This window comes from Dryas octopetala, chromosome 8 (assembly GCF_963921425.1).
Source record: "Dryas octopetala chromosome 8, drDryOcto1.1, whole genome shotgun sequence".
Lineage (NCBI taxonomy): Eukaryota > Viridiplantae > Streptophyta > Magnoliopsida > Rosales > Rosaceae > Dryas > Dryas octopetala.
The window spans coordinates 5,535,494-5,559,814 of record NC_141373.1 but is presented as its reverse complement, the minus strand read 5'-3'; the positions used below and the strand labels follow the sequence as shown (position 1 = coordinate 5,559,814).

Below are 24,321 nucleotides of genomic sequence, written 5' to 3'. Positions count from 1 at the left end.
AATTCGATCCCTAAACAAGAATAGTTATGAGAGGGTTCAACAACTACACTTCAAAGGGTGCTTGATAGTCATACTTTTGTTTTTTGTGAAACTTGATAGTCATATTTTTTAGACTTATAAATTGAAAAAAAGTGTTTAGGGTCTGATTCCATACTAATCTTTTCAAAATGTTTGGTTTTCATAATCAAAGAAGTTTAGAAGGATTGGACTTGGCTCCCAACGACGTACGGAAGAGTATTATTTATGCCATGGTTTGGCTTTTTCGATCTTTACCCAATTTTTTGTCTGGGCACAGCACTACTGGTAGGTATATCAGAATTTAGTAGCAAACGAAGGTGCTATATCACTGTCATAATTTAACAGTCAGCCACGTATAAACCATAATAAGGTACTTTTGTCACTACATAAAACTACATGGGCCTCTCTTTAGTCTTTAGCAGCATATGTGGCCTATTTGAAAATTACTGGGTGAAGCAGATGGCATGCTATGCCATTAAACATTTATAAGGTAGACCCGGTCTTGAGAGTTGGCAAATGAGACAACCATCTCAGGCCCTTAAAATGTTTAGAGTCTAAATTTTATAGACCCGTTATAAATTACGTGAATGTACATAAAAGGTCAAGGGCTCCACTTGTCTTAGACCTCAGAATTTCAGAATTCGCCTTGCTAAATGGAGTGGTGATGACATTGATTGCTCCATTTTATGGTATGATACTTTGGCTGCAAGTCTTCTCTTCTCTTTCTATGTGGCAGTGGCCTCTAACCAAGTGTGTACGTGTTTGATGACAGCCTTCATCTTCAATCTTCAATCTTCATGGCTGATGGATTTGATTATTTGAACTTATTGCAAGCGTGCAACAGCACCTAAGGAGAAGCATGGTTCCACATGCTATATTGATGATAATTAATACTGGTAGTGGTGGACACAGCAAAAAAGAAAATTTCACTTTTACCTATGTATATATATATATATATATACTACATATTCCAAAAATGTCCAAACAATGTGTGCAACTGTTGGTAGACTTTCTTGTCAATGTGGGCCGGGCCGGGCTGGGCTGGGCTGGGCTGGGCTCTTTCTGGGCAACTTGATTTAGACACAATGTCGAGCATTGAACTCCGGGTTTACCTCCATTCCTCAACTCTTGGCGAAGCTTCTCTCAAAACAGAGAAGGCGATTTCTCAAAGTATCGTCTCTTTCTAATTTTGTCCGATTTTTCAATCTATTTTATTTCTCAATATGTGAAACCTCTGTTTCTTTTGCTTAACTTGTTGGTCATGAAGAAGATGCAAATGTTTCTGATATGCTTGTTTGTTTATCAATTATCATCAGGTGTTGGGCATTTGTGGGCATGTTTTTGCTTTTCGGTCCTCAACCGTACGTGTGCAGACCAAGTGTTCGATGAAATTCCTGTTCGTAAATCATGGTCATCTGCTGCTAAGTTATACCATCAAGTATCAGATATCATACCCATCTCGCGGAGGTAATGGACTGCGTATTCTTGGGCGTCGGCATGAATCCCATTTTGTACAAAGGAAATTTTGCAAGAAATGGTAGGGTGTCTCTAATGGCGCGCTGTAATACAAGGAGAAGACTACCCAATAACCTTCGCTATCCTCGACGCACCAAGCTTCCTCCAGACCTTGGAATCAACCACTTCTTGAAGAACACAAGCACTACCACCACAGAGCCATCTCCAATAGACTTCATTGAAGAAGAAGAAGAATATAAGGATGGCGAACTTGTTTGGGAGTCAGATGAGATTGAAGCTATTTCATCACTTTTCCAAGGGAGAATACCCCAAAAGCCTGGAAAGTTGAATAGACAAAGGCCTCTCCCACTCCCACTTCCTCACAAGCTTCGACCTTTGGGACTTCCTACGCCCAAGAAGCATGTTCAGATGACATTACCCATATCTGAGCAAGTGTACAAGAACCCAAATGCTCTTATTGCTTTAGCAAGAGAAATTAGAAGCCTTGGAGCAGATGAAGATGCAGCACTAGTTCTAAACAAGTGGGTTCAGTTCCTCCGAAAAGGCTCTCTCTCCATGACGATTCGGGAATTGGGTCACATGGGGTTACCTGAGAGAGCTCTGCAGACCTTCTGTTGGGCTCAGAAACAGCGTCAGCTCTTCCCCGATGACCGCATTTTGGCTTCCACAGTTGAGGTCCTGGCAAGGAACCATGAGCTCAAATTGCCATTCAATTTGGACAAGTTCACTAGTTTGGCAAGTCGTACTGTAATTGAGGCAATGGTGAGAGGGTTCATTAAAGGAGGAAGCCTCCATCTAGCTTGGAAGCTTATGTTGATAGCCAAGTATGGTAAAAGAAATTTGGATCCGAGCTTATATGCCAAGCTAATACTGAAGCTTGGGAAGAACCCTGATAAACAAATGCTTGTAGTGACCTTATTGGATGAGCTTGGAGAAAGAGAAGATTTGAATTTGAGCCAGCAGGATTGTACTGCTATTATGAAAGTGTGCATTAGACTTGGGAAATTTGAAGTTGTGGAGAGTCTTTTTGACTGGTTTAAAAATTCCGGGCATGGTCCAAGTGTTGTTATGTACACGACTCTGATTCATAGCCGCTATTCCGAGAAGAAATTCAGGGAGGCCTTGGCTGTAGTTTGGGAAATGGAGGCTTCAAATTGTCTGTTTGATTTTCCAACTTATCGTGTGGTGGTAAAGCTTTTCGTTGCTCTGAATGATCTTGCAAGGGCTGTAAGATATTTTTCGAAGCTTAAGGAAGCAGGTTTTTCCCCAACATATGACCTATACAGGGACTTGATTAAACTTTACATGGTTTCTGGGAGGCTGGCAAAGTGTAGGGATGTTTGCAAGGAGGTCGAGATAGCAGGATTCAAGTTGGATAAAGAAACAAAGTCTCAGTTGCTGCAATTAGAAAGAGAAAAAAAGTCGGGTTTTTAAAATTCCAACTTTTCTATTGTAACTTGTAGTTACCAAATTACTGATGCCCTTATATAAAATAGAAGTTTTTTTTGCCCATCTCTAGTGGGTTTTTCACCATATTTGCCTTATCTTTGTGGTCATATTTACCTTTTTACGTTTCACAAAGCCATCAAGGGCATGCTTGGTTGCCTTTCACATGTCATTCTCATTTTGTCATTCTTTTTAACTAACAGAAAACCATAAATAATGTGGACTGATTATTTATGTTTGGTCGCCATCATAAACGTTAAAATTGGACCGATTAGTGACCATGTATAACTTTAGATTTTCTTTGAAGAACTTGATCAAGGGTACTGTGGAACGTGCATTCTTCCATAAACCTTCATTTCTTAATTATATTCTCATTCCATTCCAACAATCAAACACCATCTAAGAACAAAGGAAAAAGATAAACATGCAAGAATTGGTTAGTAAATACGTGGCCTATTTCGTAGGCAAACAATTACACACAATTTGTAGGACGGATTACAGTGATGCCCATGAAACAGCTGAACCTCAATTTTAGAGATGATTATGGATAAAGTTGTTCTTTCCGGGCGTGATCTTATGATCTTATGCAATGATAAGCAAAACAATGCCTTCCTCAAAAATTGACAAAGCCAGCTAAAATTCTAAATGGAGAATATCACTGGGCCAAAACAAGCCCATCAATCCTCACAACCTTGGCCTCTACCTTTGTTTAATTACTTATAGTAATGTGCCATTAGCCACTCTCTTTGATTTCTTGCTAGCTTGAATCTTGTTGTAAAGGTTCTTGGTTCTAATGGACAACAAAATGTCCAAACCAAACCCAATAACACAGGAAATGGCCATGACAACAAACACAAGCCTGTAACAATGGGCACCAACACAGGTGTTGCCGCCTCCGGCCGTGGCTGTGGCCTGCATGTCGTACAATATTCCGGCAAGCAGGCCGGAGAAGAGGAAGGAGCCAAGAGGAAGGTTGAGGATCAGAATGTTGTAGATGAGCCCATAGTACTTGAGACCAAATAGTTCAGATGCAGTTGGGACTGTTATGGCAAGACGAATTCCATAGCAGATGCCAACAACAATTGAACCAATGTAGAGGGAACCAGGCATGGCAATGGCCATGAGTATGTAGCCAGCAGCCATTAGAATCTGAGATGCAGCATTCCACAGTGGCCTTGGTGTTGCAGCTTTCCTGTATTCACAAAATGGGACCAGAGTGAGTTAAATGTTGGTTGACAAAGCTTTCTAGACAATTAATGAAACTTTTCTATCAAAGTTCAAATAAACTGGTACATGTTTATTAGCAAACTGTTAGGTGTGCAGCTGACATCATGAACATTTAGGTGGCAATTAAAGCTTAGGACCACATATTAAACAAGGGATATGACTGTTGAGAAGCTGTGGAAAATAAAGAAACAAACAAGCATGCTTTTCCAAAATTGGACCATGCTTGTGTAGTTGTGTTGCTCTCTAAGAAACCTGCCTCAGAATTTTTGCAGGCAGCAGATAGATACTGAGCAATTAAATTAGAAAGAGAAATACTAAACTCTAAACCCAAAACGCCAACTCTTAAGTCTTAATCATCAAAAACGGGGTCGTTTTAGGCTAAATACATGATCAACAGTTCAACACCAAAAAAATATCAGCAGACATCTGTTTCGGAAATGAAAAAGGGTACGAAGTATTAAAGTCTTCACCCCAAAAGGCAAAGGTGTAAAGTAATTCTAAGTCTCCCTCCCTTGTCAAATATGTTGACGCCACAGTTTGAACTAACAAAAGAGAAGAGAAAGGGGGGATGAACAAGGAAACAAAAAAATAATACTTAATCAGGGGGGGTTCAAACGTAACTGCTAAGCCACAACAATTACTAAATTACACAAGCACATATTATATCTTAATGAAAAGTCTAAAGCAACCAAAAGGAAAAAAAAAAAACCTATTAAATGATGTGATAATACATAGCACTCAATATGATTAGTGATTACTAATCTCCCATTTTGCTAAAAATTATATGTATAATTATAACACCGTCATATAATATAATTAATTCACGTTTTATAATAAAAATAGACAACATTATACTTTGAAAATATAATATTATTAATATTTACTTATATTATAATACGTGAATTAATTAAGACGATATTACAATTACACAAAATAATTACTCGTTTATTTGAAAGCAAATATAAAAAGATTCAACAACCATCCCAACTCTTAAGTGGCAAAAATCCAAGCATAGTACAAACACTTCCTAAAAAAAGAAAAAAGTCATAGATCTTATTAATATGCTTCTCTAACTTTTGGTATATCATTGTCTACCACGATTGCAAGTGGCCAGGTAACTTAATCTACATTCAAGGTTATTTTATATTTATATTACTATACCAAATAAAAGGGTTATTTTATAAAACTAACTCAAACACCAAAAAAAATATTTAAAACAAAACAAAGAATAATTCATCCTAAAATAAAATAATAACAATAATCAATAAAACCCGACATAAAATAATAGTGGCAAAAAAGCCAAACATAGTACAAACCTTCCTAGATAAGGAAAGCATTCATGTCATTGGCCAAAAAAAAAAAAGGAAAGCACTCATGTATCTTCTTACTAAATAATGCTTCTCTAATTTTTACTACCACAGATTACAAGTGGCCCACTACTGAATAATATACAATTTTTGGATATATTACCAATTCAAACACCCACGCAAATATTATTAAGAAATAAGAACCCCTAAAAGTATTCTTGACCATGAAAAAACATAATAATTTAAACAGACTTTCTATATTCTTCTAAGCAAACAAGAAACTTTCTATATTCATAAAAAATTCTTTAAAATTTTTATAGAAATTAATTATTCTTAATTTCTTATTATTGTTAAGAGGAGAGGAGTGGTTCACTGACCTGATGAAGTACTCCGAAACCATACCCGAAACGATTCGCCCGAAAAACCCCCAAATACTGGTTAGCGAAACGAAGATCGAAACGTCGGCGTATCCGAGAGCCAACCCGATCTGCCCCATATTGTTCATCACCGCCAAACCGGTCCCGACCCCACACAGAAACGACACGAACAGTATCCAGAAATCCAAGCTCCTCATCGCCTCGAATATCGTGTGGTCCTCTCCTATCACCGGCCGTCTCTTCACCGCCGCAGCGTTGTCAGCCAAAACCGCTGCCGCCGAAGCCTCCGGCTTGTGCTGGGTGTCCGGTACAATCGTCTGCCTCAGCAACGGCTCGTCGGTTTGTGTTTCGAGGTCCGACCCGGGTGGGGACCCGACCGGTTTGGAAAGCCAGATGGTGAAAAACGAGTAGGCCGGGACCAGTAGAGGTGAAGCTAAGAGGAGTAAGAGAACGGCGGAGAAGACGAGGGATAAGAGCTTGGAAGGGTCGGGGATGAAGTCGTAGGCGAGGAGGTAGAGGGCGACTAAGACAGCGACGCCATTGAAGAGCCAGAAGTAGCGGGACTCCTGGCGGTCCTCGGCGGAGGAGGTGGAGGGGGGGATTTCGTGGAGGAAGAGCATGGCGGCGAGGCAAACGGCGAAGGGGGTGATGGCAAGCATGAGGAGGAAGCTAGCAGGGTCGTTGTTGAAGAGCGCGGCGCAGAGGTCGGTGAAAATGGCGGTGCTCAGGCCAACGTAGCCTTTCAAAATGCCCGAGACGGGGCCCCGGTTCCGCCGGAAGTTCCGAATGCAGGTCACGAGGATCGCCGTGTTCATCCACGTCGTGCTGTTGCCTCCCATGCACAGAAATATGCACATCTGAGAAAATAACAGATACAGTTGGGTTTTACAGTGTATAAGTCTTGGTCAATTCTCGCCTTACAAGTCGGTTTTAACATAAATTATTATGCTCTCCATCTGTTTGATGAAAGTTGAAGGTGAATTTTGGAAGTAACAAATAATGAGTTACCTTACCTGCCAATAAGAGAGGGGTTTGATCCTCTCACTGACGACGAGCCACTGAGCACCGTAGCCGACGAGGCCTTCGACGGAGCCGATAAGGAGAATGACCCAGGTGGGCAATTGATCAGAAGCAAGGCCGGCTAGAAGCCCAAAAGCTTTGCCGACGTCTTTGGCGACGGAGAGGTTGTTGAGCTCCAGCTGGGTGAGGTTCATGAGAGACTTTAGAGCGTCGGAGTAGTTGGAGAAGGTGTAGTTGTTGCCTGAAATGGCCTGGACCCAAACGGCGGTTACAAAACCCAGCCATTTGCAAGCTGAGGAAACAGAGGAGCGCTCTGTACCAAACCCCATCAGAGAATGAAACCAATGGTGGGAGGGTTGAAAGCTGTGGTGTGTGCTACTGGCTAGTGTGCTATGCGGTTTTTAAAGAGATATTTTGTTAATTAAAAATACAAAAGGGATTACTTTTTGTTTTTTCAGAAAAGAAAAAAGAAAATCAATAAAAGGGGTTGTACAACTTGTACTTGTTTGTTGGCCACCATGGATATTAAAGCGACACATGGCTTGCGGAGCTTTTGATGTCGGTGTCGTCTTGGTGGGACTCAGCGAGCCGTGAGTCGTCTATCGTTCTTCCTAGTTTTCATACTAACATATTGTGTACAGTTTTTTGAGGTGTGCCGTTTTTGTAGGCCGGGGTGATTATGGAACTCAGCACAATAGTATAATAAAACCACACAACACACATTGATTACAAAAGATAAATTGAATTGGATTTAAATTCTATAATTTTTTATTTTTACATTTTACTTTTTTTAATTTTAATTGTGTAATATAATTTTAATAACTCTCACTTTGAATAATTCGAGTCACGTTTATTTACAATAAATAATAGTCATTTACTTTTCATTCAAATCATGTGTTTATTTACACTCCAAAATCAAGAATCATACTCTTCTTTTTAATCAATCTCACTCTTTGGAAGAGATTTGGTATTGACTTTTATTCCACCTAGAGTCATAGTTTCATACTAAAGTTACTCTCAAATTTTTTTAATAACCCTAAAATACTTATTAAGAAAATAAAACTCTTTCAACAACCCTCAAACTTTTTAATAATTAAACTAGTTTTTATTCTGATTCATAATCTTTAGTAAACACATGAGCGGAAATCAACTTCATTTTCAATATAATTTAAGATAGTTAGTAAACAACTTAATAGGATTGATCATCATTCTAATTCCTTCTCTCTCCCCTTTATTCTCACTTCGATTCTCTTTTTCTTTTTCTTTTTTCCATTCCTTGTAAGTGAATGTGACCTCACGTCTTGAATAAGAACCACCCCAATACACCTTCTCAACAATGAACATATAAAGAGATAAATGTGTTACAATATGAAGTTGAATGATCATGTCTTGTACGGTTAGAAAGACTCCTTTATATAGAAAAAGTGGAGAATTCATATAGAGATTTGAAGAATGAATAGTGGTCTTAAATGTGTCTTATGTCTTCTTAAGAATCTTAACTAATAAGAAATTGAAGCTGAATAAATTTTAATATACTATATAAGATACTATGATGAGTATCCTAAATATATATGCGCAATAAACTTGACTTCGGTCTTTGATTTGTTAAAAAACGAAAAAAATCTTTTGTTTTATGAATTATTCCATGCTCTTTCAGAATATTGAACACTTTAGGGAAAGAAAGGAGTACTGATCAAGTCTCCGATGTCATCGATGGTATGGGCATTGCAACCATGCAACATTCAAATTCCGAGAAAACTAATTTTTTTCGGGAAAATATGCAAAAGGAATTTATTATTTTGATATAGATAAGAAATAAATTAAAAAGAGGAAAGAAAAACTAGAAAGCGTAAAGAAAGAAAAAGTGAGAGAGAGAGAGAGAATATTACAAGCGAGGTAACTGGCTCGTCGCGTGATTTACCAAACAAGCGAGTTGGTTGCCATTTGCCTCACCTTCACGTCACGTGACTTGCGACGGCTACGCTTCCTATTGGTCATATTGCCCTTTTTTAGTCAAACGCGAGTTAAGCCAGGGTAGGCAAAATTACATTTTTGTCCTCCTAATCTATCTCCAATTTCATTTCAATATTACAATCAAGAATAAAGGTAGATTTAATCAAAATTTGTGTTATTTAAAGGCTTTTAGCCATTATTTTAGAGTTTTAAAAATGTAATTCTTGAGAGTAGTGCTTGAGTTCTTCTCAAGTCATGCTTGAGTGAGTCTCCATCGAGTATAACTCAACAAAGTTCGAGTATTACTTAAGATAGATTTAAACACTTGTTTGTAGGAGCTCCAACACTATACTTGAGAGGTATGTGCATAAACTTTTTTGATCCTTATAGTTTAAGTTCAAATGCCACAAGTCCCTCTGATATATTGCCATGGTAGCACTATTTTTAATTCTCATAATTTGACCTAATTTTTACTGAGCTGGCACCACAGTTACAGCCAAGTTGTTCTCTAAGCTAATAAGCTGATATCGCTTGATGCCTTATCAAATTATCAAGCAGATAAGAACAACACTGATAAGCTGCCAAAAAACTCGTGCTACCGTCATTGTACATTTGTACCCTACCCCTTGTCAATTAATTGTCATTTCCTACCTGTCAGTTTACATTTGCTTTGGCTCAAAATACTCGATATTTCTATCTAAGGTGGGGAGGATATCCTTTAAAATAGAGAATAGAGAGGCTTTTTTGTTTTCTTTTCTTTTTTACAAAATCGATTTAGGATTTCTAAATATGCCAACATGGTATAAATATAATATTATTAATTTACAATCCATCTCTAGAACCAACTATTGCATGCATCAGCATCAACCTCGATCATATGATGAATGCTTTCATTTTTGATGGTGCAAATTTTGTTAGGTTTGATTATTTGAAAATCCGTTTATCACTGACATGTTATGGTCTAACTTTTGACAGAAAATATGATCAAAAATAGAGATAAATCATTGTTCTAGCAATGAAAGAACAAGATTAGGGATGACCAATGGGACCTAGAAATTCACACAAAAGAAAATGTGTGAGCGAACCTTACACGAAAATTATTCTATTAATTTATCATGTTAGTTTTAAGGAATTAAGTAGTTAGGAGGAAGTTTAATACAAATTGATTCACTATCTTACAAAACTATTAATTTAGGTTGCTAGAAGACTTGATCGATCATCTAGTTGACGACAGGCTGTATTGTTTTGGCAGTCTCTGCACGTGGGTTGGGGACCAGTGTTGCAGTGGATTGCTGCTTATCAGGCTGATTGGCTCGCTCAAAGGTCATCCCACCCTTTACCTTTCACAAAAACATGCATAAAAGCACGCCTACCTATCAGATGATACTACATTTTGCGGAGTTAGACAAGTATTGAAAATCTATCACTACGAAAATGCGTACAATAATAAGTAAGGATTAGATTAAGTTTAAGATTCAATTCCTTCCGGTTAAAAAGAAAAATAATATGTTAAAACTGCATATTTTTTACTTGTTCATGTATAATTTGTCGAAGAGGGGTCATTAACTTAATACTTTTATGTTGTTTAATATTTTGTACAAATAATCTATTAGTAGAGACTTAAAAAAAAATGACTTTGATTATCGAACAACAATACAGAGTAAATCTCATCAGAAATCTTTTCTTATTTAAATATAACTATGCTTAATTGATCTTCAATTAGGGTTGGAAGTAATTTTTTATTCCACTTCCGTTGAAGAATTAATTCATTATTATTTGTGATCTAGACATGATTCGGTTGCCAAACTTACCATATATTAACCCTTAATCAAACAAACCATGCAACTTGATTTAATTAATTAGGGTTTAGATCGATCTGAAAAGACCCAAATGCGTATTATTGGTTTCTACCTAGCTTATGTTTCAAAAGGAAGGAGAAACGTATGTCATATATTTTCTTTGCTAGTTGCAAACTTTTACTAATAAATTAAGTGCTGTTAAGCCATATATTTTTTTTATCATCATGTATATATTCATATTTCCTTTCAAGTAAATGGAGACAATTATACATGACACCCTGATGAACTGATGATAAATAAAGCTTAATTAAGCTTGCAAAGCATTCAATTCATGATCATAAACCATTAAACCCCAACTCAATTAATTCATGATCATTCTTGTTGCATGCAATGTGATTGACGTTATTTAAACGTACATGTCTCATGCAGTCGTGTCATGTCTATCCCCACAACTTCAGAAATTATTTGGCTACATACATGATACACCTGGAAAAATTTCTCATACACATGGTAGTTTGATCTTTGCCTAACCCTATACATATATAGCTCGATCTCTTTTTCAAAAGATCAAGGAAAATGTTGGACCCATTAAGCTACCTATTGTTATCAAGAATTAATATATTGTACATAGGAGACCGGAGTAGGCAAAAATACTAAATATATGTTGGACAATCATCTATCCAATATGTGAAACAATTGTGTATAATTAATCCACACAGCTCAAGTTTTAATCGAAACCATTGAATTAAGGTGAATTTAACTAATTAATGATCATGGGTGACTAATCATGAGATTCCAAGGGATGTATGCTTTAACTAAACAAATTTTAAAATACTTGGGTAAGACTAGAAATTAATTAACTACAAGAACCGAATAATACCCAAAACAAGATACGAATAATGTTCCACGAATATGCTGCTCACAAAGTCACAAGCATGCCAAAAACCAACATGCATGGTCGTCCCACTGATTTCCTACTACATGACTTAATTAATATATTACATTTGTGCAAGAAGGAACACATACAAGGGCGGACCAACATATTAATTTGTCTTTTTATAAAAAGAAAACATATTAATTATATAAGGAGCTAGGACAAAAAATGTGCATTAATTAATTCATATCGTTCAAAATTCATTGATTAACTTCAATTGCTGGTGGAAACTTAACCGGCCAGGGGCATCTTTCTAAATTTTCACTTATTTTATATCAGCATACTGTATATGCATGTCAATGTTGTTTTTTCTTTAGACTTTCATTGATAAGGACCTCAAATATTTGTAATTTATTCAAAATTTGTCTGCAAATATTTTAAAAATTTAAGGATAATTTTGCACTCATCAAGCGCTCAAATGTCCATTGTTGCTGAACTACATCTATATATCGTCATTGTAGTTTTGTATTGCAGTGACACTTTTTGGGTTTTCCTAATAAAAATTATAAATCCTAAATTCATAATTCATACATCTTTTTTTTTTTGGCCATGAATAATTCATACATCCTTTAAGACATGCAAAAACACATACTTTCACCCAATCGAATAACATTTTTCTTTATTACACACTCAAACAACCTCTTCTAACTTAAAACGTTATTATAATCACACATTATGGGTTAGTACATATGGCTCCAACTCCATCACAGTGATACAAAAAGAGAAATGAGAAAACATTAATTTGAAGAGTGTTTTAAAACGCTCATTAGCAAAGTCTTTTTGTCATGCAATCTAATCCCTCAATTGAAATAATAAGTTAAAATTAGAATAGATTTAGAATTTGAGTATCTTTTTGCCAAAAATTTCAATCCGAGTCACAATCAATGAAAAAGAACCGTCGTTGAAGTCATTATTTCAAAGAATGAAAACGAAATTTGGTTGAGTTCCACCCACATATTCCTAAAGGTCGATCCAGAGAAAAAGAGGAAATAAATAGGGCCAAATCAGTTGGGCCCCAGAAATTTAAGCTAATGAGCCCATTTCCACTATACTAATAAGAAAATCACAATATGAGAACTACTAGAATCCGTCCAATTTCGACGTGGACGGTCGACACTCGACATGCCTTCCATCGTACGGCTTTCGTGGCCCTCCGTTACAAGTTGATGACATTGACATTTGACAACTTGTCCTGTCCCTTTCCCAAACAATTAATTAATTAAGGTTCAAATAATTAATTAATTAATAGTCATTATGTCCTAAATCCTAATGGAATTCGAGGAAGGTATCTTTGCAAAAGCGGGGGAATTTTAAAACACGAATTAAGATTTGATAATTGTATATACGAAGTGAAATTTTTATGCAGCGGATCTATATGTTATTATCTAAATCTCTATTATAAGAGAAATATAAATAATGATTATATTCATTAGCGACATGAAAGTTTTTATTTTTTACATATAAGAATTATATATGAAATATTTGAGGGAGAGATAGATAAGTGAATGTTTGTTACCATTTTTGTTTTTAAATATTTAATTAGTCAATTTTTCTTGCTCAATTTCTTCTTATAATTTTCTAAACATGTACGTAGTTCTCAAATATCAGAAAATATGACCTTAGAGCGGGGTGAATGCTAATTAGAACACTAAGTCTAAATGTCTAATTACTTAATTCTCTATGCTTATGATGAAATGCCTTAAGAAAACGAAATAGAAATTTGGTAAAATTCTTCAAATTAAATATCCATTTTACATGTGGCAAAAAAAAAAAATTATCAATTTTACATAATGATATGTAATATGTTATTTTATGTTACATAAAGTGAACCAAACCAATAATTATAATCTGTTATCATAGAGCTATATGTTTTTAGTTTGTAAAGTTAATTAATTTAGTTTTCTCTTTGGAAAATGCCCAAAAAAAAAAAAAAGTTTTCTGTTTAGAGAGATAGAATAATCAATTCAATTCCGTCCAAACCCACTTGTCCTGCTTGACTTGTACGGCGCAAGTTGCAGAGCCAAGCGACGGTTTGAAAACGAGGAGCAATCAGACTCATGCTTTCATAACTACATGCGTGGTCTTTTAGTAATAATGATTAATGACATTAATATTTTCAACAACTTCCTCATAAATATTCAAGTTTCCTAAAAAAAAACAAAAAGACTAATGAATCCTTGTCGGTGGCAGTGGCACCAGTGGCACCGATGGTCCCCAAAGCGACAACGTATAAAACAATGCAAATTAAATTTAACATTTTGAAATTAACGACTTTTCTTTTAATTTAAAGTGACTGCTAACGTGGCCCAAAAAAAAAAAAGTGACTACTAACAATACACAGTTTTATATAATGAGAAACAGTAGTGCTAGATATACCACATTTTTATACCATAATTTTATACCATCTTATGTGGCAACTTATATGGCATTCATACATTGGATACTAAAAAATAAAAAGAAAAACCCAAAAAAAAAAAGAAAAACTATGTCCAATAAAGTAATGACACGTGAGATGGTATAAAAATGTGGTAAGTATAGCATTATTCAATGAGAAATGAGACTATTTTGATGATAGTTAGATAAATTTATTTGAGAGAGTTGTTACATGTTTAAACAATTTCTGATTTTGTTGATTTTTTGTAAAGATAATATTAAAAGAGTGATCTAAAAATACACAATTTTGATCATAAAACTATACTGTAGAGTGAAATTAAACTGTTAAAGTGTTAAACCTATCGAAAATGAAAAAATTGCATCATCAGTCAATACATGAAATGATAGAGTAAAAAAGGAGTGCTGATATTCAAAAAAAATTATTATTACATATGATACATACAAAAAAAAAAACAGGTTTTTCTAATTGATAAGGATATATGAATTGCTCAATTTATATGGTCTCTTTCAGGGCAATCCCACCCTTCTTCAAGTTCATTTGTCTGTGTTGTTAATTGCGTAGGTCACATATGGAGCCGACATATATAATGTTATCCAAAAAATATAATTAAACCATTCGTATATATTGGCAGAGAATGCATGTGCATGCATGCATCAATGCATGCAAGGTTCATGCGGCTTTGGTAATTTGTCCCAATCTTCCAAAAGTCTTATGGGAAGCACTGTGTATATGTCATGCACCCTCGATCATCATGACAATAATGGCCAAAGGGGCCCGATTCTTCAGCAGCCAAATTGAAAGAGACCATACCTACCTTGTTGTATTGTGTTCATTTTTAGTTGATATTAATCTCTTGTACCTAGCTTGTCATTTTTAGTCTATCGAAAAATCAAGTTGACATTGAAACTTTTTGATATATATAATTTTACATATAAAGGCAGCTTCTGTTAAGAGATTTCATGAATAAACTTATTTAAGAGTTTTACACCAAGTTTTATTTCATATTGTAGTTTGATGATATATTCAAGTCGTTTGTTTTTTATATCTCTATTTAAGGATCATTTTATCAAAAAGTTAGTTAAATAAAAATCATTTGATTAATTGATAGTAATTTCTTGTTTTATCCAAACCACTATTTTCATCTATTTGTTTGATCACATAGCTTTCAAACCAAAACTTAGTTCTGATTCGGGGTTTAAGTCAGGACTCCTAGCTTTGGACCAACCTGCAGAACTGCTCTTGCCTTTAACCATGAACGTTCGGGATGCAAAGTTTTTAACTATAATGGTAAATTCCCTACTTGTGTACCAATATTCAATTAATGTTACATAATAAGAGGCATAGTATATACAACTAATTGAGTTAATATAGCATAATGACATCATATGAGCGTTTCACCCAAATTTTTCCTGTCTTGCAGGGCTGTGTGTAAAGACCTACTCGGCTACCCCGACCACTACCAGAGTTTCTCCATCCGAGTGAGGTCCAAATTTTAAATATCAAAAAAGCTGAAAAGAAAAAATTTGCTTACCTTTGTTAATGTCTTCTGGGGGTTTTTCCAGCTGGCCAGAAAGAGTTTAGCACAACTCAATTGTGGGCCTTTCGGCCCTTTTCCCTTTGAAAAAGAGGCCTTTGGGTTGGGCCCTGGATCGGACATTTGATCCAAGAAGCATTCAATTTTTTTCTTGAAAAAAAAAAAAGGAAGACAAATTCCTCTTAAGCGTGTAAGCGCGCGTTGTGACACACTGACACAAATACTTATTTATTTTCTCATAATAAAATAAAATTAGCGCACCAAAACACCCTCTTTCTTTGGACCGGAAATTCCAGGCATTTCTTCTCAGTCTGTCTCAGTTCAGAGGTCACTGCCAGTACAATATTTTCGGTCTTTCTAAAGACAGGAGAGAGAGAGAGAGCAACATGGAAGACGAAGAAGGTAGATATACTTTTTAATCACATACATATACAAAGAGACTGAGAGAGAGGATCGAAACGATGCGTCGAGAGATCTCCTTTCTGCTTCAGCCACGATGCCTCCTCCTCTTCATCGTTCTCGGAATTTTCCTCATTTTTGTTCTCACTTCTACCCATATAAATGTAAGCTTTTTCTATCATTTTTATTGGTTTTTTCCTGTGAATTTATGGATCTGATTGTCAACTTGTGGTTGTTTATGCTGAAACCTGTGATTTACAATGTTGGCTTGGTTGGTTTTGTTTAAATTTTGGTGTTTTATAACCTGTATGCTTTATATGGGCTTGTGTTTGATTGGAATTTCTGGGAACTTGAATTCGGGACTTTAATTTTTTACAAATTTTATATTTAATGAATGCTCAATTGGGTGTTAATCATTTGGAATCTGTGAAAGAGGGTTTAGAGTGGCTAGATGGGCTGTTGTTGTAAATCTTGAACACTGCCTATGAGTGGAGCTTTATATGTTGGTCAAACTGCGTAAATTGCGCTATTGTGTTTATTCACAGTGCCTGCCCACGTAGCTCATGTCTCTGAGTCTAGTAATTTTGATTGTCATTGTAATGAAGTTCAATTTTAGGCATTTGGTTTCTTGAAACATTGTTACTAGTTGTGTGCTCCAGCCTCATGTGTGATCTGGGATTCCCAGTTACGGTGTGTAGTTTGCTTAAATTAGATGTCAGGATTTTGGATCTTTCCATTTTGTTCTGTTGTTTGATACCTGCCTTCTGTTTAGATTACCCAATTAAAAAAAAAAAATTACATTACAGATTAGTTATGGCTGCATGTTGTTCTTGCTCTTTTGGTGTAGCAGCTCTGATGAAGTCTTGGTGGTCTGTTGTTTTATCATTACTTTTTCTGAATATATTGGTTTAGTTTCAAGTGGTTTATTCTTTGAGCATCAATGCCTTCACTCTCAGTGAAAGAACAATGGCCCACATCTAATACCAGTATCGACAAACGAATTGGTTTACAGTCTCTAACTTAATGTATAGGAAGAAGAGAAAATAGAAGAGGTGCCTGAAATTACCCACAGAGTATACCTGGATATTGATATTGAGGAACAACACTTAGGTACGGCTTCCTGTCGATACTTTTACATACCATCTGCTGATTACATATTGATTTCCTATCAGTATCCACTAATATCTTCCTATTTACACCTTCATATTTGCAGGTAGAATCGTGATTGGATTATATGGTCAGGTTGTACCAAAAACTGTTGGTATGTGTTGATCTTAAGTGTTAATGCCTTTTTGTCAGAATCCTTGAAACCTAATTTGTTTCTATTCGTCACAATTTGGCATTTAGTCCACAAATTGGTTGATGATAATCCACCTTCATTTACTGTTGTCAGAAGTCCATGGTGATAATCTGTAATCCTTTACATGATTAGACATGATGGCTTTACAATTCAAGGTTTTCTGTTCACATTGAAGCATGCTAATGACCACATTAACTTCTTTTGTTGAAAGTTTTTGGGACTGTATCTTTTTTTGATGTTTGACTACCCACAACCTCACTCACAAACAGGCACACATGCAAACACCAAGTGTTGCATGCACAAATGCACTCAACGGTGTAATACTGCGTATTCATGCTGCTTTTGACTGTATGTTTTTTTCGAAATAGACTGCCACTTGCTTTCCTATTTCACACTCTGCTAGAATACCCTTCCGATTCTTAATTGAAAGTATGATATCTTAACATGTATATTATCTACTTCTCAAATGATCATTGTGCCACTTAATTGTCTAATACTTGAGTTTCTTGTTTGCAGAAAATTTTAGGGCATTGTGCACAGGTACTTGTATCTACTGCAATATTTGGTCATTGAAAGAAGCTGTTCTTACTGTCATCATGCTGATTGTGGCTTGCTTTGAATGCAGGGGAAAAAGGGAAAGGTGTTAAGGGAAAAGTACTACACTACAAGGGAACGCCATTTCATCGTATAGTAGCTGGGTTCATGATTCAAGGTGGAGATATTGTTTCTGGTGATGGGAAGGGATATGAATCTATATATGGTGGCACCTTTGCTGATGAAAATTTCAAAATAAAACATTCACATGCAGGTGCTTAACTTCAAAGTCTTTAAGGCTGTCACTTTGGTTTTCTTATGGATTCTTGAAGGTCCATATTCTATTGTTTTGGTTCATTTGTATTATTATCCTCTGAAACTGCATTTTATGTGCAGGTGTTGTCTCAATGGTGAATTCCGGACCTGATGCCAATGGCTCACAGTTCTTTATCACTACAATCAAGGCTAGTTGGTAAGCTATTCTTTAGGTTCAAATTCTGAAATATTACGACATGAGTATAAATAATTGGCTCTGCACTAAGTTTCAGAGAACATACAACTTGAAGCACAAATGCACAATTACCCCGATTCAGAACTTCCCAAGATTTTATACTTCTTTTAGTCAACAAAAATCCAAGATTGTATAATTGGATTATACAATCTTGTCCTACTGACTAATGTTTTACTGCTACTAGCCAGCTTCTCCTGTGGTGATGCAATCAGATTAGTCTGACTGTATGAGGTTCTAAAAAGTTTTGCATTGACCATGCCTGGTCAAGTGTTTTCTGCATAAGACATAAGATGATAACATCAAAGTTAATAGTATTAAATGTAACTGAAAGTAAATGTGTGTATGTGAGTGCACGCATGCACATGCTTGCATGTGAATTTACATATTTATGACAAACATAAACCTTCTCTCATGCATCTATGATGCCGGTTTTGGAATCTTACCTTTGAGAATTAAATTGAAATTACTTTCATATTGTTGATGGATTTTGTTAGTGTATCCATTATAAGATGAGGGGGAAGAAATTTGTATAACGTGCATCTCATCCCTCATGCTAGTTCTACAATGATAATGTGTGGAATGTGTGAAATGCCCAGGTTGGACGGGGAGCATGTTGTCTTCGGCAAGGTTATTCAGGGCATGGACATGGTGTATGCAATTGAAGGCGGGGCCGGAACCTACAGTGGAAAACCCAGAAAGAAGGTTACTATTGCTGACTCAGGAGAGATACCCAAGAGCAAGTGGGATGAAGAAAGATGACACTTACAACAGAATTCTAATTTGAGTTACTAGATTGATTTTTAGATGACTTATTTGCTTTTGTTCCCTTTTACCAAGTCCCATCAGTCCATCAGTCTTGTGCTTTTATCCTGGATATATTAGAGCCTATCTTTTTGTAATTGGCAACAGTTGTTAATACAAAAACATATTTGTTGTAGAGGAACCGAATAGAAATCAATCTTTTTTTCTTTTGCCTCCACTTTTCTCAGGCATGTGTATTTGGCTTCCATTCTGGACTGATATTGAAACCAACTTCAAATAACAAGCACTTTTAATGTTGTTGGCAAACAAGTTTTCTACAGCGCAGAATAGATTAATGATGCACAACTTGTAACCATACACCACAACCTGCCCATGCTGCCATAACCTCGTACTATTATTCCAAAAACTTGGGTAATCTATAATGAGATAGTTTCTTGAATTCGGTCAACTACTCAACCAATTTAGAATAGAGCTAGAGATTTCAAATTTTGGGTCCTAAATAATGTGTTAGTCTATTTGAAAATTTATTTATTTCATAACTAGTAAAACACTAATATGTATAACAACACATCATTAAGATTTAAATTTGGAATACAAATTTATCGGATTAAGTTGGTCTCGTTTTTATAACTTCAGTGATAAAATACTTATCCCATAATTATGATGATAAGAGTTCGATTTAAAATTGTTAGAAGCATATCGAAGGATGTACAATTATTAAATTTTTAATAATGTATATATTTGTAGAGCAATCAAAGATCGAACACATGAGAACCCATAAACATTCAAACACATCAAACCAATGCATGTCTGGCTGGCAGGCTATCAAAGGTTTAAAGCCACGTGGCATGTGCCATAGAAACTACCCTCTAAAATAGTCCACTGTCCCAAACCGACCAAAGCTTCCTCCTGTTGCTCTTCCTCATCATCATCATCAACTACTACTCCACGTCTCCACGCACTCAGCTTAACAGTCAACGATTCAAAATATGATCCTCCACCTTCTCTAAACCCAAACCCAAACCCAAACCCAAACCCGACCTTCCCATCATCTCTCTCTCTCTCTCTCTGAGCTCCAATGGGAAGCTCTGAAGAACCCAACAAGTCCACATCCCTCTACGATTCGTCGTCCTCACCCTCCCAACCCCTCCTCGCTTCTCCGCCACCTCCAATCGAAGACCCACCACCACACTCCCCATCTTACCACGACCCACCCGAATCCGACCCGACCCAGTACCTCCAGATCTCCTACAACCACAACCCACGTCCATTCAAAGACCTCCCCTTCTTCGTCATCTTCGCCCTCTTCGTCCTCGCCACCTTCGCCTTCGGTATCTTCGCCGTCTTTCACCGAAACACCAATTACTCCAACCTCTCCTCCTTCGTCTACGACTCTAACTCCACCTCCTGCGTCAAAAACGACTCTTTGTCTCGTCCCACCAACTGGGTCGTCCTCACTTCCTCTTCTTCTCTGCTCAAGGATTTGACATGGACCCTCGTAATCACATTGATTCTGAGCGTACCCATTTGCTTCAGCTTGCTATTGCTCCTCAAGAATTACACCAAACAGGTCGTCTATATCTCCCTTCCCTTCTTCATCGTCTTCCCAATTTTCTTCGACGTGTACTGGTTCGTCGCCTGCACGGTCAGCTCCACTTGCAGCGGAGCTTTCCCTCTGGTTTATCGGATTTTGGTTCTGGTTTTTGTGTTTTTGGTCATTGGGGTCATTGTATGGATAATTGTGGCCAATTGGCATCGAATTGAGCTCACCGTGAGCATAATTGGGGTGGCCTCCGATGCACTTTCGAGGAATTTGGGCTTGTTTGGGGTTCTGCCATGTTTGACTATTGGATTGGTAGTTTACTATGCGCCCATTGTAGTGTTCTTGGTGTTTGCGAGGCTAAATGGGAAAATTGCGCCACGAGAATCGAACGGAGTGTATAGCTGTGTGTGGAAGCAAGATGGTTGGGTGCCTGCTTACTATGCATTGGCAATTCTCACTATGCTGTGGTCTCTGACGGCTATGGTGGAAGCTCAGGTGTATGTGATTAGTGGGACTATTGCTCAGTGGTACTTCACCAAGGAGGACGAAACTCCAAGGCGGATTATCAGAAGCTCTTTAAGGTGAATTGATATTCTTTATTGCGCATATAGAGCTTTGTTATTTTTGAAGGTAGCTGCAATTGAAATGTGTTCTGTTCCAAACCAAATGAAATGGAATTAGTGGAGATTTGTAAAGTCGGTGATTAACTCTGTTGAATTTGAATAGGCTCAAAAAACTCTATTCCCAACATTGTATGGATGTCCACATCAAGTCTTTGTGAATTTGCTTTCTGAGTTTCAGCTATTCCCATCCAATCTCCAGAATAACTTTATGTCTTTAATGTGTATACCTCCCAATTGTGATATAGATTCTGTCTTTAATAACTTATTAGGCAATCCTTATTCAGCATTTCTTCATTGTGTCAGATGGGTACCTACTTCTTGTCTAGAATTTTTTGGTCTTGATGTTGTCATGTTTCATCAGTAGTGTCAGGTCCTTTGGACCCTTATTTGCAATTAGCAACAACCTAGTATTCCGGAATGGATGTCTACATCATGTCTTAAAGAATCAAGATGTAATACTTTTGCTTTCTCTTGGACACACATTTTGAACTCTAAAATGATTTTTTACAAATATGTCTCCTGGATGTTATTATGCTTACTTTTCAATGATGTTCTTTGTTCTTCGTTATGCCCATGAATCAAATCACATGCTTGGGGGAATTGGTTGATATATTCATCACAACCAAAATATAGGCATTACTCTACATGTCATTTCATTAATTTTCACATTTTTTCATCTTTGCTATTCACACTAATGCACAATTCTAAGCTGCTTGTTGGTGAACTCAGGGTGGGTGGGGGAGATGGGGTTAACTGATTGACTACAGCAAGATGAATGCTTCCCATTCAGATAGATGTCAATAGTGGTCGCAATAAGTTCTTCCTTTCTCATGTTTTTGTAAACACTTGCAGAAATGCCTTTGGCCCCTCCTTTGGCACAGTATGTCTATCTGGATTACTTATAGCTGTTGTTCGAGTGGTGCGTGCCATTGTTGATGGTGCAAGACAAGATACACCTGGGATGGTGCATCTTGTATTACGTTGCTGTGTTAATGCCTTAATGTCGGCAATTGATTTTCTCAACAAGTTCACAATCAACTTTGCAGCAATAACTGGAGAAGCTTACTGCACATCTGCTAGGATGACATATGAGCTTCTAAAACGTAATCTTCTCTCTGCAGTTTTTGTGGAAACCATCTCTACTCGTCTATTGGCTGGAATTATTTTTGTACTCTCAGCAATATATGCAATTGCGGTATGTTGTCTTTTCAAATCTCAATCATTCAGCTTTCCATTACTTACTATTTAAAATGGTTGTGTATCCATGTGTGGTATGTGAGCAAGCCATCCATATATTGAACATGTGACATTTTTGCAAGTTAGTGGCTCTGCATGGTTGTCTTTTCCAATTTAATATAACCATATTGTTATTACCTTTTGGTCCTTTTCTTCTGCCTTTTTTTGGTGTGGCCTACCTGAGAGAATAGAGTTGAGGGTTGGGGACCGGGGGGGGTAGTTCTATAGTTCAGGTGATGTCCTATGGGGACTGTTCATGGAGTGATTTGAACCATATAGTCTTTAGGTTGGTCCAGCTGGTTCTCTTCCGGGTTTGTTGAGCCATGCAACAGATCTTTGTGATCGAAATTAACCTTTTGGTGGTTCTTGACTCTAGACATTTCCAATTACTGATCTCAACATGCCCATCCATCTGCTGACTGCTATTAGTGGATGGGGTGTTGCAAAATTTTTTTTTTATTCGATCTTCTCACATTGCTGGGCTGCATCATCTTTCTTGTTTTATCGTAATTCCCCTCTCTTTTCTCTTTTTCCCTTGACATTTCTTGATTATGGATTATGGATTATGAATGTTCATACGCAGGTCTGTGCTATCTTAGAGGCCGCAACCAACCTTGGGGCAGATTCATACTATGTGGCTGTGCTGGCATGGGTGCTGCTGATCTTGGTACTGGGTTTCTTTGTCCATGTGTTGGACAATGTGATTGACACTGTGTATGTGTGCTACGCCATAGATAGGGACAGAGGGGAGGTTTGTAAACAGGATGTTCATGAGGTTTACGTTCACTTACCCATTAGTAGAAACCATAGACGGTCATCTATGATCACCAGAACACTGGGTGTATAAAATAATCTTTGATTTGCAATCATTTGTTGTTTCATTTATTCTGTGTATTATGTTAGAATTGCCTGCCGGAAAATTGTGCATACCTTTTGAGTGTTGACTTGTACAATTTTTGAGGTTTTGTCAATAAAGAGAAAAAATTTCAGGCAAGTTTTAGCATTATCAGGTCCAACTGTGATGTTGTTGAATCAAGTACTGGTGTGCTTGTACACACGTGCAAAATTTAAGTTTAAGACAATGTACTCTGTTAACTTACATTTAAAATTCAAGATTCAAAATTAATCATAGTTAAAGTGATTACTTTTTCTACTAGATTTCTAATGGGTTAAAAGTATAAATCTATCAAAAAACTAAATGAACAATTTGGGATGAGTAGAAGAACTTGATTAAGGACTATAAGGGTACTCTGGAAAATATAATCTTTGTTGAGTTATGGAATTCATTGCAATCATGTTTTGAGAAGTTGGGATCGATACATGGAGGTCAGGATCCATCCTCCACTAGCTAGTGAAGTTTGAGAAGAAGAGCAAAGGGATCGAGCCGTTCAAACGGATCGATTCTCTAGTGAGGGTAAGATTGGCATTTAATAACCCACTTGTTAGAGTACATTATTTTTAGGTATTAATGTCGTTTTGTTTCTTAAATTATTACACTTGTATCAGTTTGGTCCCCAGATTTTTAATTTGAAAAATTAAGGACTATGAATTTTTCAATTTTGTCAATTAAAATTATTTTGTCAATTTACACATTTTTCTTCCAAATTTAGTGAGAAATGAAAGAGGAAAAAATTGTGCATGAGGAAAAAGGGTAAGATCTAAATAGAAGAGACCATTTTGCCCTAAAAAATGACCCCACGTGATTGGCACATGGTGTTATGCAAACAGAAATTTGGATGAATAAATTGAAAAAATTAGTTTTTAATTTTTCAAATTAGAAGTCTCGGAATCAAACTGATACAAGTGTAATAGTCTGAAGACTAAAATAGCATTAATACAATACTTGCATTATGTTTAATTATTACACAAAATTTACAATACAATACTTGCATTATGTCTAATTAAAGGTAACAATGATAATTTATGT

At 36.5% G+C, this 24,321-nt stretch overlaps 4 protein-coding genes across 4 annotated transcripts; 3 read left to right on the top strand and 1 right to left on the bottom strand.

The window, feature by feature from the left end:
- The first annotated feature begins 1,053 nt into the window (after positions 1-1,053).
- Positions 1,054-3,024, top strand: EMB975 (Tetratricopeptide repeat (TPR)-like superfamily protein). Its single transcript, XM_086254712.1, has 2 exons — positions 1,054-1,188; positions 1,335-3,024. The coding sequence occupies exon 2, from the start codon at positions 1,489-1,491 to the stop codon at positions 2,926-2,928; it is 1,440 nt and encodes a 479-aa protein (XP_086110838.1). The 5' UTR covers positions 1,054-1,188; positions 1,335-1,488; the 3' UTR covers positions 2,929-3,024.
- A 337-nt stretch (positions 3,025-3,361) lies between these two features.
- Positions 3,362-7,553, bottom strand: LOC147276417 (protein NUCLEAR FUSION DEFECTIVE 4-like). Its single transcript, XM_086255079.1, has 3 exons — positions 6,865-7,553; positions 5,852-6,708; positions 3,362-4,132 (listed from the first exon to the last, which is right to left on the bottom strand). Exons 1-3 carry the CDS (start codon positions 7,198-7,200, stop codon positions 3,658-3,660), a joined length of 1,668 nt encoding a protein of 555 aa, XP_086111205.1. The 5' UTR covers positions 7,201-7,553; the 3' UTR covers positions 3,362-3,657.
- Positions 7,554-15,754: 8,201 nt separating this feature from the next.
- On the top strand, positions 15,755-19,209 carry LOC147276416 (Cyclophilin-like peptidyl-prolyl cis-trans isomerase family protein). The gene is made up of 7 exons (XM_086255258.1): positions 15,755-16,049; positions 16,917-16,995; positions 17,099-17,146; positions 17,702-17,725; positions 17,811-17,993; positions 18,116-18,191; positions 18,827-19,209. The coding sequence occupies exons 1-7, from the start codon at positions 15,948-15,950 to the stop codon at positions 18,987-18,989; spliced, it is 675 nt and encodes a 224-aa protein (XP_086111384.1). The 5' UTR covers positions 15,755-15,947; the 3' UTR covers positions 18,990-19,209.
- Positions 19,210-19,854: 645 nt separating this feature from the next.
- On the top strand, positions 19,855-23,388 carry LOC147276415 (Plasma-membrane choline transporter family protein). Its single transcript, XM_086254297.1, has 3 exons — positions 19,855-21,116; positions 22,011-22,353; positions 22,978-23,388. Exons 1-3 carry the CDS (start codon positions 20,071-20,073, stop codon positions 23,239-23,241), a joined length of 1,653 nt encoding a protein of 550 aa, XP_086110423.1. The 5' UTR covers positions 19,855-20,070; the 3' UTR covers positions 23,242-23,388.
- The last annotated feature ends 933 nt before the right edge of the window (positions 23,389-24,321 follow it).

Excerpts from the sequence above, each read along its gene's own strand:
- LOC147276417 (XM_086255079.1), bottom strand. The coding sequence starts at position 7,200 with ATGGGGTTTGGTACAGAGCGCTCCTCTGTTTCCTCAGCTTGCAAATGG. Across the intron at positions 6,709-6,864 it reads AACCCCTCTCTTATTGGCAG|ATGTGCATATTTCTGTGCAT; the intron begins GTAAGGTAACTC and ends TTATTTTCTCAG. Across the intron at positions 4,133-5,851 it reads GTTTCGGAGTACTTCATCAG|GAAAGCTGCAACACCAAGGC; the intron begins GTCAGTGAACCA and ends TTGTGAATACAG.
- LOC147276416 (XM_086255258.1), top strand. The coding sequence starts at position 15,948 with ATGCGTCGAGAGATCTCCTTTCTGCTTCAGCCACGATGCCTCCTCCTC. Across the intron at positions 17,147-17,701 it reads GGTTGTACCAAAAACTGTTG|AAAATTTTAGGGCATTGTGC; the intron begins GTATGTGTTGAT and ends TCTTGTTTGCAG. Across the intron at positions 17,726-17,810 it reads TTTTAGGGCATTGTGCACAG|GGGAAAAAGGGAAAGGTGTT; the intron begins GTACTTGTATCT and ends CTTTGAATGCAG.
- LOC147276415 (XM_086254297.1), top strand. The coding sequence starts at position 20,071 with ATGGGAAGCTCTGAAGAACCCAACAAGTCCACATCCCTCTACGATTCG. Across the intron at positions 21,117-22,010 it reads ATTATCAGAAGCTCTTTAAG|AAATGCCTTTGGCCCCTCCT; the intron begins GTGAATTGATAT and ends AAACACTTGCAG. Across the intron at positions 22,354-22,977 it reads CAGCAATATATGCAATTGCG|GTCTGTGCTATCTTAGAGGC; the intron begins GTATGTTGTCTT and ends GTTCATACGCAG.
- EMB975 (XM_086254712.1), top strand. The coding sequence starts at position 1,489 with ATGGACTGCGTATTCTTGGGCGTCGGCATGAATCCCATTTTGTACAAA.